This window comes from Osmerus eperlanus, chromosome 5, assembly GCF_963692335.1.
Source record: "Osmerus eperlanus chromosome 5, fOsmEpe2.1, whole genome shotgun sequence".
Lineage (NCBI taxonomy): Eukaryota > Metazoa > Chordata > Actinopteri > Osmeriformes > Osmeridae > Osmerus > Osmerus eperlanus.
The window spans coordinates 16,725,277-16,740,021 of record NC_085022.1 but is presented as its reverse complement, the minus strand read 5'-3'; the positions used below and the strand labels follow the sequence as shown (position 1 = coordinate 16,740,021).

The 14,745-nt window shown below is 47.0% G+C and overlaps 1 protein-coding gene across 2 annotated transcripts in view; it reads left to right on the top strand.

Annotated features, from left to right (window-relative positions):
- Window positions 1–5,251: 5,251 nt before the first annotated feature.
- b4galnt4a (beta-1,4-N-acetyl-galactosaminyl transferase 4a) overlaps window positions 5,252–14,745 on the top strand; it is a 91,389-nt gene continuing 81,895 nt past the window's right edge. The window contains exons 1-2 of one of the 2 annotated variants that reach the window (XM_062461962.1): window positions 5,252–5,709; window positions 6,704–6,873. In XM_062461962.1, the coding sequence (XP_062317946.1) occupies window positions 6,732–6,873 (142 nt within the window). In that variant the 5' untranslated portion in view covers window positions 5,252–5,709; window positions 6,704–6,731. Of the gene's footprint in view, window positions 5,710–5,962; window positions 6,514–6,703; window positions 6,874–14,745 lie in introns of those variants that run through there. The other variant, XM_062461960.1, reaches the window with a different exon arrangement.

The following is a 14,745-nucleotide window of genomic DNA, read 5'->3' as shown; positions in this document are numbered from 1 at the left end:
ATGCATTTGATGGTGACTTCACAGCCACTTTCTATGTCTTGCTGCAAAACCAATAGCCCTCAGGGACAAATAAAGTTGGAAGTTGAACACGTTGCAGCTGAGTCATGTAATGCTATGTGCTTCCGTAAAATCCAAGACCATATGGCGTTGAATGCTGCAGGATTGAAAAAAAAAAACATTGTTCGCCTTCAGAACATCCAGCAGAGAGAATGTCCAGATGGAATTTTGATGCTGATGCATTGAAGATGGATAAACACGAAAGTCTCAATATTTTGTTTTCTCGGCTCCGTCAGTCCACCTGTAATGACCAGGGGATGAAGAATACCTCCTGTTCCTTCTCCTTTTCTCCCTCTACACTTTGCTGATCAATTTCAGTCATCAATTGGCCAGGCCCCAGCCAGATAACTTTTCAGTTTGGGTGAAAGAGCCAGGTAAGACAAGGATCTCAACGCTGGCCTGAAGAAGGTAATGACGAACTGTAGTGGCAAAAACTGTTTTGGTTCTTTTTTCCTTTAATACCCTAGATCCTATTCCTATGTCCTAGTTGATTTTATCACCATGGAGAAAGCAGGAGAAGCAATGTCAAGACTCGCAAGCCTGTCCAGTTCTGACCTTTCTCTACAAGACATCATACCCCTTGGCATCTGAATGGACGCAGTGATGTAGGGGTGCGGGGGATTCGGGCTAAGTGTTAAGTATGATTGTTCCCTCAGCAGGAGAAGAGAGCCCAGAAGCATTATTTTCTCGCTCTCTAATCCTTTTTGTGCAACACCTGGCTGGCATACTAATGATGGAGAAGAAATGACCTAGATTCCTCGCTTTCTGTGTACATCCATTCACGCAGGCCTAAAAACCAAGTAAACAACTCTGATGTGCCTCATTCTGTGCTGCTCAAGTCCCATCTGAATTACACCTCCGACTGAGACACAGACTCTCTAATCTCAGCGAAAACCATTACAATGGCCTCCTCCTTTCCCTGTCAAACCATGTAGGAGACAGCTCACTGAAAGAGACAGTATACTGGGAAGAAGGATGATTGATTTTTCCCTTCAAGTTCAAAGACACACTGAAAAATTAGCAAGTTTTAAAGCCAACTCTGGCCCATCTAGTAAGCTAGGTGTTGTAGTCTTGACACAGTGTCAGTATCTGCCTCGGTGTGATAAGCCTGGAACTGTGGGCGTCGTGTCCTCAGATGAGAGGCTGAGGAGCCAGGAGAATGATGAGATCATGATCTTGATGAGATCATTACCAGTAATGGGAGGCTGCCGGCTGCAAGCCCAGTTGGAGACACATTTAGCTGCATCACCTGTTAGGAAAGGAAGGCTGTCTCAAGAGTTAAGCGTTATGCCTCACTTCTTTATGGAACTCCAGAATGCCCTGGAGTTCCACACAGACTGACAGGAGACCCCAGAGCTCCGCATGGAATGTCTTCAGAAGAGCCAGAGAGGGTGTGGCTAAAGCTGTGGTGTCATGAGTATCAGATGTCTGAAACTGCTTCTGTACATCTCCTGGGATGTCGAACCCTCAAATCATTTTGACTATGTAAGGAAAAGGCCGTTGGCGAGGAGTGTGTATGCGTGTGTGTGTGCATGTGTATGCATGTGTTTGGGGTACTGTGGGGATGCTTGGGCACTGAGCCGCAGTCATGAAATCAATATCATTTTTTCCTGGACTATTGAATTCCAGCTCTAACAGCTTACTCACTGTTTAATGTTTATCTTCACATCAATATGTAACTGTAGGAGTAATAGAATGATGCTTGGACAGAAAATGCATCCATAAATGTAGTATGATTTGCTGTGTGTTGTGATCTTCAAAAACCCTTACCTCACTTTCTCCTCCTTCCTCTACTCTTGTTTTCTCTCTCCTCTGTCTCCTTCTCTGTCTTTTTGCCATCCTTTTGCTTTCCTTCCCATCTCCTCTCTTCTCTTGTGTCGTTCTCTGATTTCACTCATCTATAAACATGGACAAATATTATCTGAAAAAAGCAATCTGAAATGGCTCTGTAGGGATAAGGCTCAGTGGAGCAGAAAGGACATCTGACAGACAGACAGATGGCAAACAGACAGACAGACAGAAATGGAGAGACAGGCAGGCAGACAGACAGGCAAGCAGGCGGCAGGCAGACAGACATGATGACAGACAGCAAGACAGGCTGCACCTGTTATAACTAGGAAACAGGGGTGCAGAGGGCACTTCAGTCTGAGCCAGGATGGCGGAGCCACAACCCTTAATCCAGATGACATTTCAGCTGAGCTCAAGCCATCATCCCCCTGCTGAGCGGGTGATGGGAAAACAAAAAAACAGGAGGACAGGAAGACAGGGAGTGGGAGGGATGAGAGAAAGAGAGGGTGAGAGGTGGTGAGACAGATGGACAAAGAGAGAGAGAGAGAGTGGGAGAAGAAGAAGAAGAAGAAGGAAAGAAAGAAAGAGAAAAATTAGAGAGACCCCTCTGAAAGTACCAGTGATCTTCACCTTTCCTAGGTCACAGTCGTTACCCCTTCAAGACCTCAAGTTGACCACATCCACTGAAATATCAAGCACGTCCCCATTTAGGGAGCTGTGTCACCCAGGACCCCTATGGTCCCCCCTAAGCAGTGTCATCCCATTGCCTACAGTCAATGGTATAACACTCTCCGTCCCTCTCCATGACACCTGTCAGAGACGGAGAGATATCAAATCAAATCAAATTTGTATAGCCCTTTTTACACGCAAGCATGTCACAGAGGGCTTCACATATGCTCTCAACCAACCTAAACCCTCAAGGATTTGCCCTTCTTCTGGATTCAACCATCCAGAGACAGCACCCCCCCAAACACACACCTTACCCCCCACCCATATCCCTCCCCACAGCTCATCGCCTTTAGCCCACATCACCCACCACCTAGTCCCCTCCCCTCGGCCTAGATCTATCCATCCATGATGATCCTTGGAGAATGCAGCCAGATGCCAGGGGTATCCAGAGGCAGAAAGAGACAGAAAGAGAGAGAGGTGGTGGCGGTGAGGGGGCAAAGTCAAGTCCGCTGGAGAGGGGGATTGAGATTTAGGGGGTAGAGAATTCCAAAAGAGGTCCCAAGTGAAAAAATATCAAACCCCCAAGTATACACACAAAGTATGGGTACAAACAAACTTACATTTATTATAGATGTCAATAGGAATTTTTAAAAATAAAAAATTCTGTACATTTTAAGTACTTTCAATTGCGTAGAAAATATAATGTATGAACCTCTCATTTAATGCACTCTTTCTGTATGTAGTTAAGGAAAAAAATATATTTTGAAAGGGTAAAGGAGGAGGAGAGTGCACACAAGAAAATATCTCTCATGAGAGTCCTCACAATCAATTACTTACATTTACCAGAGTAATGCTGCCATATTGAATCTATGACCCACCCTTTCACCTCAAGCAATGTCAATTGCCATATTGCCCCCCTGCTTCCCTTCTCTAGTATACCTAGAGAAGGGAAGAATACATTTGTATTTATCATTCCGTAGTGACACAAACATGTGCAGGAAACAGTGACACTGGGAACATGCACACACAGGCATGCAGAAGTGTCAACTAATAGAAATTAGTCCTCTGCATTTTCCCATTCTGTTGTTGTTCCTTCAAGGGTAGCCAGGAGCAGTGATCAGCCACATCGTGAGACGACTGTGCAAGGCACAAGGCAAGAGGGGGGTAGGCAGGTAGATTACCAGTTGCAATGTAGCTATAGAGATTTAAGAAACCCAAAATAAAATACAGATGATCAAAGTTAGAATGAGACAGATACAGGTCTCCAAACACATCCTAATGATGCCCTGCATCTGAGGACAAGCTATTATCAGACCATGAACAAAATGCCCTACATCAGTTTTAATAATGCACTACCTGCGACAACAAGGTAGTTAAGGTTATACTTTAGCCCAGCAGAGTGGATGTAATTATACTGGGGTCATTAGAGACACCTTTCAGGCCCAGACTTCAGGGAATTTACCTAGACATGTGTGAGGATTACCTATAATCTGTGGAGATGGAGGATTATGTCCTGGGACATGGTCACCACCAGGAGCACAGATGGGACAACAGGGCCCTGAGGTCAAATTCTCAGGTCAGGCTTAGTTACAGTGTGACTACAATATAGATGAATATCGATTTAATTTCTGAGGCTACCATCTTACTCCTTGTTTTGCTACGAGCATTGTCGACCATTCTACACCTGTTGAATTCAGATAAAGGTGAACCAGGAGACAAAAAATGTTACAGTCATAATATAGGCCTATGTCTTTACTTTACATGCAAGCAGAGAAACTCCATAAACAAAAACACTAAATCACTAAGGTGTAGCTCATTGACTTATTCATTTATTGGGGAGGATATGTGTGATAAAAACATTATCTATCATTTTTTTCCCCTTCGCAGCATGTCAAAAAATGATGTAGTATGTTTGAAGGGACACGTTATAATAATACAAAAAGAAAATAAAAATATATATAACAGGAATCCTAAATTCCTGGAAAAATAATAATGTAATCCTGTTCTGTCATGCTAGAAAGTGCTTGTTAAAATGTAGGCTATTACCGTGAAGAAATTACTAATAGCCTCTCGCAAACTGTTGTGGGGGAAGTGTCCATGGTTCTGAAACACGCACATCTAGGATACGGATCGTTGGGGAAACGTAATTGTATTCACAGTTATACAAATTATATCAAAGTATACCTTTGAGATCCTCCACAAACTAGTGGAAAACAACTTGATTTGGAAAAGATCAGATGTTCTTAACGATCAGCTTTCAGTTTAGGCACATGGCGGTGCGTTGGTTTATTATCTTTTACCAACAGGCGGCACTCCAGCGCACGTCTCAAAGAAGGCTATTATCGTCTGCATGTGAATGTTCTAATCTTGATGTGTAAAACTATACACAGTAGACCAATGTTTATTGGTTTCTGCTCAAAGTATGGAAATATGTATGCTACGGTAAACTGTACTTTGAACAGGCCTATGTTGATTTTATTCAGATCATGGGATATACCACCTGGCATATAGGCTATAAATTGAATCTGTACGCACTCCAACACAAATATTTTAGATAATGGTTCTTGGATTTAGTGCAATAGGCTCCAATTTACAACTATTATTTAAACGAAGCAACAGAGGCAATGTCGTCATCCCGCCTCTTTCTAACCATAGCTATTATTGGATAACGGATCTGTCAATCAAGGGCTCCTCCCAAGTTCGGTTGCCCAGCATCGTTATAACGCTCAATTGATGGGCGAAGAGGAGCGTACAGATTGCTGTACAAGGGGATCAGGAATCCTTCTTTAATAGGAGAACTACTGTAAAACCACATTTACATTTTCCGTGACTCCGGAAATGGAGCGCTATGGTTTTGTAATGTGATTTGCAAGGTGACAACAGAGGAGAAAGACGATTTTCAGCGTTAAAATAAAAATGAAGAGCTCACGATTGAAATGAAAACACTGCCAGTCTATCGCAGCTAGCATCCTTGTAGCACATCGTGATTTGGATGTTGTTCAGCGGGGGCTTGCATGGACGTTCTGCTCGGCGGATGCTGACAATGCTGGGACTTGGTTTTTTGTAGTCTACGATGCACCAGCCGAGAGCGCGTGGAGTACAGAGGCGAGTGAAGGTGCACATGGACCTCTGAGAGGTTTCCCGGGATCCCGAATCGCACGGGCACGTTTATGTAGCCCTTTCACCTGACAACCGGTGCGCTTCCAGGACTACTTGCTACTACTCTTAACCAAGGTTTTGTTTGTGAGGATAATGTGTCAGCGCCGCTGGGGCTTTAACAGACAAGTGTGCAGGGTGACAATTGATCCCTCCACCCATGGGAATAGCCGAGGAGCCCGGTCCAACTGGTCCATTAGTGTGATTAATTAGGCTACTACTACCAATATTTTCGTTTTAAATATTTGGCTCTGTTTAACCAGTCGTTGCATTTATAAAGCAGCATACATTTGTATACACAGCCATTGCCGCCCAGAAAAGTATAGCCTGATATAAATGCAGGGGCAACAGTTTTACTGAGGCATGCTTTTACTTCAACATCGGTATGGGAGTAGCCTATGTTCACACAAGACCGATAGCTCACTGTTAACGTGCCTAGTACTAGTAGGCTAAAGTCATCCACACTAGGCATTAGTGACAACCCATATGCACGCGTGAGGTCTCGAGACTCTTTCAGCCCCACGAACCTAGCCTTTTGCCGCGCGCTGTGCACTTGAGTGCGTCTTAAATCCCGGGGGATGATCTCAGTGTGAGTGGCCGTTAAAATAATCAGCGTCGCGGTGTCAGGGAAGCCAAAGCCCGAACAAGAGGGGATTTTTATAGATTATCGCCGGACTGCTATTTTGTTCCTACTGCCACACTGAGTGTAGGCTACAGCTCTTGATCAGCCGCCTTTCCCCCGCTCCGGGCTGTCACCGCTCAACAACTGGAATGCGATGCTGGACTGGCTTTTAGTCGCCTTGTCCGCAAGTCTCCGTGTCATAGCTGTCTCTACTGTACATTGTAAGAGCGAGAATGTAGAGCTACTGAAATTCTTCTAAACCCCATTAAAGTCTCATAGTCCCAGACTAAGAATTCATCACGGTCGGACTGTGTTGGACATTAAGCCTGTAGTTATAGTCCGAGTATGATGGAAGAATTTATGTAATCCAAAACTCCAACCAACGTCCTGACACTCTCTTCGTTTCCGCAGCCGGTAACCGGATGATGTTCCAGCGAGGATGCTGCGCTTCCCTGTGAAGAAAATTCGGAAGCAGTTCAAACTCCTTCTGCTGCTGGTCCTGTTCACCTTCGCCGTGTGGTTCACTTACCTGCACATCAACCAGGGCAAAGCTATCAAACTCCACTTCAACTACGGAAAAGGTACCGGTATTCTTGCAAGCCTACACGAGTTGGCTGGTTGTTACATTAGTCATGTGTTTTTTAAGGAATCTGACAAAATAGTTAAAAGATTATCGATCTGAATCTAATCCACAAAAATGCAGTGCATTGATTTAAGAACCAAGCTTGCAGGTGCGACTTTGTGTGATTTTCTTTCTTTCTCATCTTATATCCTGTTTGTCTTATGATGCTTCATGATGATCTGCTTATTCGGATAGCAATAGAAGGAAAAACATCTACTCATAAATAAACAATAGCCTCGCTTCCCTACACTGTGCTGCGCAGCGCAGTAGTCGACAGCCAGGTCAAAGTAAGAGGCTGTTGGCTTATCAATAATGAAAGGACTGCGGGTGCCGAGGTCATGACCTGTCAATCACTCAGGAAGAACGCGTGGAGAACATCACCTGTTGCTGTGCACTGGGGGTGGGAAGATATTGGTGTACAACATGTACTAGTAAACAGAAATGTTTCTTTCCCAGAAGTTGTAAAAACTGTTGTCTTTGGAGTGGTTGAATTTCTCATTTGGACTGCAGTAGAAGCTGTAACTAGGCCTAAGGTTGATACAATGTATACACCCATGATGTTGCATGCAGTTGTAGGCTTGTGTATGTCTAGTCCTTGATTATTTGCTGTGAGTGACTACTACTATTTGTATGTCACTTTGGATTTAAGCCTCTGCTAAATGAATAAAGTAATAGTATAATGTAATGTAGGGAGGCAGATGATCCGATACTGGTTTTTGAACCTTTGTAAACTTGTTCTGGAAGAGGTGAGGCGGGTTACAGATGACAGGGTAGTTAGGGTTAAGTATGTTAGTCTGCCTTATGTGACCCCCACATAATCCAGTCCACTTTACCACTAGATTCATTTGAAAGATTTCAGTTGCTTCTTATGTTAGATGATCTGTGTGTTCTTGGGCCTGAATTGTCCACGGCACCAGAACTGAGAGGAAATCACATTTTCCTGTTTGTAGTGAGATGCTTTTTCATACACATCAGATTTACAATATGCAGAGAGTAGAGAAGTCGGGGTAGAAATTTAGCGCGTGCAGTGCTTCCCCTAGGTTTACAGCTATGGCGGGGGGGGCAACGGCGACCATGTAGAGACAGAAATGACAAGCCGTCGTGTAAATAAGATAAATAACATAAGGCCATTTAGTTTGTTGAATCAAAGAGCAAGCTATAGACCTGTTTTATAGGAACGATAACCTTAAATGACTTATTTTGGGATCGGGCGCTATATAAAAAAAATATAACTTCACCCTCCGAATATAAGAGTACAGCTTGCTCAGCATAGACATCACTTCAACTGAACCGACTTCAACTGAACAGTGTGATTCTGCTTGACCAAAAAGCAAAGCAAGCCCTTCTCTCCAGGCCTTTCCCCCCACCCCCCGAGGTGCACATCCAAACACAAACTACCTTACACACGCTATGCTTCTACAAGGTCCGCCACAATGAGACGATTGTGCCTAGTCTGTGATTTAAATTCTGAAGGGGAGAACCAGTCTCCTTGTCCTTCCTTACTGTAGCACCAGGCATTTACCCAGCCCGTCAGACAGTCAACTAGTCAGACAGTCAACTAGTCAGACAGTCAGTCGACAAACAGCATTATTAGAGATGTGAGAAGAATAGCATGTCTGCTATGGGTTGGAGAGCGCATCATCTGCTTCCATAGGGGGTCCACTTATCTGAGGACATAGACATCTGCTCCACTTGAAAATAGTTGTTTTTACGGAGAAGGATCCACTCTGAGGTGAGTTATCACAGTCCATCTGCTGTCGACAAGCTGGAGGTTAGAAAGACAAATAAACACCCAGGAAATGACTCTGACTGAAGTTCATCAAAACAACAAACCTGGCTGGTGTAAAACAGTCTGGTAAATCCCTTAGCTGTGTGGATAATTGTTAACATTTTAATCAAGATGTGTGTTGGCAGCACTGTGTGTGTTTGATAGCCGTTTGAGAGCCATATTATGTGGTTGACCAGTCAAAAATACAAGACCTCTGTTTTCTAGCAATGGGTCTACTGGGCCTGGGCTGGGCTTGGCTAATAAGCTACAATCACAACAAATACACACCTGCTGCAAACACATACACATACATTCACAAACACACAAACACAACATATTCAATGCAACAGCTCGGGAGCAAGGCACTGGCAAGAGGTCTTAAGAGTTACAGCGGCCTGGCTGGTTAGTTGCCAAGGGAGACAGCATATAGGACACATACAATCCGATTGGCAAGATATTCCGCGGTGCTCTCTGTGCTGATAGAAGTAAATCCCTTCTCAATTCCGTGTTCTAAAATAAGCCCAGTGGACTTGAAGAAATGAACCTTCTCCTTCCACCCACACCCTCACACAGTAGTGACCGTGGGTCTCCATTAAATGTCATGGAGTAATGGACGGCAAGTGGGTTTGCCTTTTTGTGCTCTATCATCAATACCCACTGGCCTGTTGGCTGTCATGGCAACACTGCCCTCGGATGTCACCTCTCCCTAATTTTAGCTGCTTTGGTTGTCATGGTCAGAAGCATCAGGAAGAAATTGCCTCTGGTGCTAAACATTGGTTTTGGTTGGCAGAACATGACGTGCAGATGTAAGGATGTGCACACGCACAACAATGACAAAACGGGCAGGTGCACAGACAGACAGAGACGGACAGACGGCCAGACGGCCATGCAGTCCTGTGTGTATGGGACTGTAGTCTAGGCTGCTCCAGGAGAGAAGTGAGACTGGTGGAGGCTTAGTGGTGAATCTCAGGAGAGCTTATCTGGCCTACACAGCAAATCTCACTGCCGGTATAATTCAGATGAGAAATGTTCCTGGTGCTGTAACCAAGGCAAGAAGACTCAATGTACTGGACCTTTGACTCATGCGCGCACACACACACACACACACACACGCACGCACGCACAAACAAACAAAGAGTCTTCAGTATTTTAGTTTATTTCCTTCTTGATGCACTTAGGAAGTGTTATTGTTCCTGACATGCTCTATGGAATTACATGAGTGCTAGAATACCCCCCCCCCGTACCTTACACTGTCATTGGTTATAGTGTGCTTGTTTTTCTGCAGCACCGACTGTGCAGGAATGTGTGGGTGAAGAATGAGGGGAGAGAGAGCGAGGGCAGGCAGGAGTGAGAGAAGCAGAAGCGCAGAGTGTTTTAACCCTGAGGTTAATGAAATTTGTGTTGGCCTGCCTAACAAGCCACCTTTGAGGTACTAACTGTTGGCCATGCAAATGAGATTTTTGGATTGCCGCCATGGCTGTGTGTTTGTGTGTGTGTGTGTGTCGGTGTGCATGGGTGTGTGTGTGGGTGTGTCTGTGTGTGTTAGTGTGTGTGTTGGAGAAGGGGGGGGAGGTGGTCTATAGTGCCTGCCAGCCTCCCCATTCACTGTGCAGACTGCATGCACTTTGACTACCGTGTTTGGCGGAGGAGGGAGCCGGTGAATGATGGCACTGTCCTCTCCCTGGCACACCGGGCCGTGGAGATAGAGACAGAGGGAGGGAGGGAAGGGATGGAGGGAGGGAGAGAGAGAGAGAGAGAGAGAGAGAGAGAAAGGATGGATGTCGTCAGTCACAGGTGGACGAGGCAGCATGAGAGGAAGGGGCTTCGAAGGACCAATCATTTGACAGTACTGTCGCTTTACACTGTGATCTGTGTGTCTTGTCTGATGACCCCATTGACATATCATCTTTTTGTGGTTCATCGTGGTTGGGCATCCCCCTATTACTGTGAAGGAACCCTCCAGGGGCCCACTAGGGGCCCAGCAGACCGGGGTTATAGAAGGGCAGAGACCCACCAGCCCCCAATTAATATGGCTATACTCAGCAGAGGGCTGCCTAACAATCCTCACAATGTGGACTTTTATATGTTGTGTGTGTGTGTGTGTGTGTGAGAGAGGGGGAGACAGGCGAGGTTAAAGAAGAGCGAGAGAGAGACGAGAGCGCGAGAAGCAGAACGCGAAAGAGAACAAGAGAGAGAGCGGGCCGGAGAGGTGCCGTGGAGAGAGCAGAGTAGGGAGTCGGATGTTGGCGGGATCCAGACAGGATCTCAGTCACGATAAGATCTGTCAGTCCCCCTGTCCTCAGCAGATCCCCTTCCCTGCCGCCTGGGAGCCGTGCCGCAGCATGGACCCTGGTGTCGCCTTACCGTAAGTGATCCACTCCCAGCGGGGCTTCAGTCCATCCTCTTAGCCCTGACGCTGCGGGCCACCTCTCCCCTGGGCCTCCCCGACCCTCTGTAGTGGGTGGCTCTGTGGTTCAGACGCCGAAGTCACGGTATCCTGGTCTGCCGGCGGCTGGATGGGGAGGGGGCGGGGGGGTGGGGGGAGAGGAGGAGAGGAGAGCAGAGGTGAGGATAGGGGGGGAGAGGAGAGGGAGAGGAGGGGTAGGAGGAGAGGGAGAGGAGGGTGGAGAGGGCAGCTTGTCTTTCTCGTCCCTGACATGTCAGATGTACCTATCAAGCCTCGCCCCTGGAATATTTCCATCCGTCAGAGGCCCCTCTTCTTTGATCAAAGAGTTTCACTTGAACTTTTGTTGGGGGAAAGTTTCATGGCTTTTTTCCCAATGACATTTAACATCCAGGCGTGCTGCCAGACTGATGGAGTGGCATTCAAAGAGAGTCCCCAGCCAGTCTGTCTGCACACAGGCAGGGAGATGAAGTGGATGGAGCACAGATACAGATCATCCTCAACCTAACCTCAGGGTCTTATAGGGATAGTCTCAGTGCTGAGGTCCTGGACATAGGCCTATGCACACAGTATGCATGTTCACGTAGTTGTACAGTCGATGTATCCTTTATCTTTGCCCAGCCTTCTGGTAGTCCTCGTTTCTTGATTCCCGTCTAACTGTGACACCATATATCTGAATGCTGAAGACACACTGCATTGACCTCCTGTCTATCCTAACCTTGTGGAGTTAGGTGGCTGAGTGGTTAGGGAATTGGGCTCGTAATCAGAAGGTTGCCGGTTTGAATCCTGGCAGCGCAAAATGACGTTGTGTCCTTGGGCAAGGTACTTCACCCAACTTGCTTTGGGGGAATGTCCCTGTACTTACTGTAAGTTTCTCTGGATAAGAGCGTCTGCTAAATGACTAAATGTAAATGTAACCTTCCATTTCAATCCGAGGGGGCCTGCCTCTCCCTGGCACGCTTGTGGGTGGAATCTCAGAACAGGCCTCGTCGGTGAGATGGAGGCTGTGTGGGACGAGGGATGACGTCCAGGCCTCATGTTTTGCTTGTCAGAGAAAGCTCTCTGACCTGATTATTGTGTAGGGCCGGTTTTGAGCAGGGTGCACAGCAGCTATCTCTAATAGCTGTCAAAAGCGCTTCCCGCTGTCTCGATCGCGGCCCGCCCGCTGAGGCGCGGGAGATGAAGTTGGGCTGAGGAAAGTTTCCACTGTATTCAGTTGTGTTCTCGTACACGGCCTGTGCACGGAATTCTAACTCGCTTGCCATTCTATAATTGAATAGATTGTTTTTTGTATTCTCTGTGGCTTCTCTGCACGCCAGACAAGAAGCCCTTACCCAACAGGCTTCCGTCAGCTCACTTGGCGTTTATAATCTCCCAATGTAATGGACTTCTTTGCTCTAGAGAGGCAGTGAACTTAGATTAGTTTTTTGTCCTCTTTATTATCCTTTATACCGTGCCATTATTTGTTGTGGACAATTCCAACAGCTATTTCTGCGGTTCTGTAAACCTGGCTGTATAGACTGGTTGTACCTCCACCACACACACACCTCTTTCACCAGGCCTGTCCACCCCCTCCTAGTGCTGGGTCTCAGTCGCCAGCTGACAGCTTGGGTTTTGCTCGACACCCCAGGCCCCACCTTCCCACCACTGAACACCTGTCTTTCCAGCCTATACATCACCGCTGCTTCCAGCCCCACACCCTCACCATCCTCCACAATCCTCCCTGCCTCCAGCCCTTCTCAACCCTGTCCCCCAGCTGGCGACTCTGTGCACCCGGCTCCTCCTCTCCGTCCTGGGAGAGGCCTGTGGGCGCAGACAGCCTGGAAGGGCTCCGCCTGGAGGGCCTTGTTCCGCTGGAGCAGCACAAACAGCCTCAGCGCTGCAGAGAGTAGCGACGACAACAATAACAATAATGGCAACAGACATGGGCCGTCGCACGTTAACATATTAGCACATTAGCACATTAGCAGACTGCGGGCGTGAGGCCGGGCCTCCACATACCTGTGTTTACACTGGAGGCAGCCTTGATAGCACGGGCCACAAAACCACCAGAGGCTAATTAAGTGTAAACGAACCCCCCAGTAGCCCTCCCCGAGCAGGGAGAGAAGGACGGGGGGGAGTGAGAAGGTAGGAGCAGAGGGGGTGGGGGATGGGGGATGTTGGGTGGGTGGGTCGGGAGGGAAATAGTGTTACTGCTGTAATCATTACAGGTTTTTATTTAGCTCTGCTGCGTTGCACCCGGCAGGCAGTTTAGAAGCCTCCCAGGATCAAGCTGAGAGAAGACAATCTGACGAGGCAGAAGAAACAGCCTCCTCCTCCTCCGCTCCTCCTCCCCTCCTCCTCTCCTCCTGTGGCCCGCTCACCCCTCCGTCTCTGCATAACACGCGCGCCGTCGCAAAATGAGATGCCTTGCGAAGGCGAGCGTTGTTTCCTTCGCGCCTGACGTGGAGATTCCACCTGCCTCGGCGAGGCGAGGCAACTCTATTATCGCCCCGTCAAACACTCACACTCGCCCACAAAGCTGAGAAAACAGGCCTGTTTTAAAGGGCCGGGCGGAGGACAGCCAATCAGAGACGTGCGTGCGGGAGTGTTAAAGCAGAGCATGACTGCTTTCAGACCATGTCTCTCTCTGTGCCTCTCACTGGACAGCAAGGGACCAGCGCAGTCCACAAACATCTTTTATTACACTAAAGCTGTGTATGCCATCTAGACCTATAACAAATGGGCCAGACATATTAACTGGCTAGTATAAAAACGTCTGATCGTATGACAAGGGATATGGCGTGGGCGTTGAAACTTATTTAGGGTTAGGGTCGAGACAGAACTGTGCACTTCTAATCCGTGATAATCTCCTGCTTGTGCTGTATGCGATATTTGCATGTTGCTTTGGAAAAAAGGGTCTGAGTGTCGAAATGACCCTGATCGTGTTTGATCCTGCTACACACTGGCTGTCACGATGCAAACTGACGGTAGCCAGTAGATCCCTGTGACCACTTCCTGTTTCCGCCCTCACAAATTGGCGTGTTTTAGCGCTGTAGACATTTGTAGACAAAACATCGTTTTCCTGGGTAATGATTCTAATTACAGCCGCAGCTCAATTACATCAAAACATCACCAATCACTTCACACTTGCGTCACGCAAAGTTATTTTCATAATTTCTGGTGCTGAATTAATTAACCACAAAATGTTATGGCACTTTGCTCAGCGGGTAAACGCTAATTATTGTGCTATCTTTTCAGTTCAAAAACTCAAAACGATTACACCCCTTCCCCCCTCCCTTTCCCTCAGTTGTCAGTTAACATAGTTAACAAAGAGTACAAAGGCCAGGTTGGAACATCCAGTGTTTATGGGTTATGTTGTGTTGGCTGAAAACCCTATTCCCCTGCTGTCTTTCCAAGGCCAACCTTCTCAGTATTGTGATGTCTGGCTTCTTCTTCATGCTTTTACCTCTCACTTGCACTGTCGGAGATGAGAGAGAACGAGACAAAGAGAGAGAGAAAGAGAGTCAGAGAGAGAGAGAGAGACAGAGAGAGAGAGAGACAGAGAGAGAGAGAGAGACAGAGAGAAAGAGAGAGAGAGAGAGACAGACAGACAGAGAAAGGGTAGAAGGAGATAGCATGACAGAGACGTGACAGAGAGAGGCGGTGTGTCTGCAGAC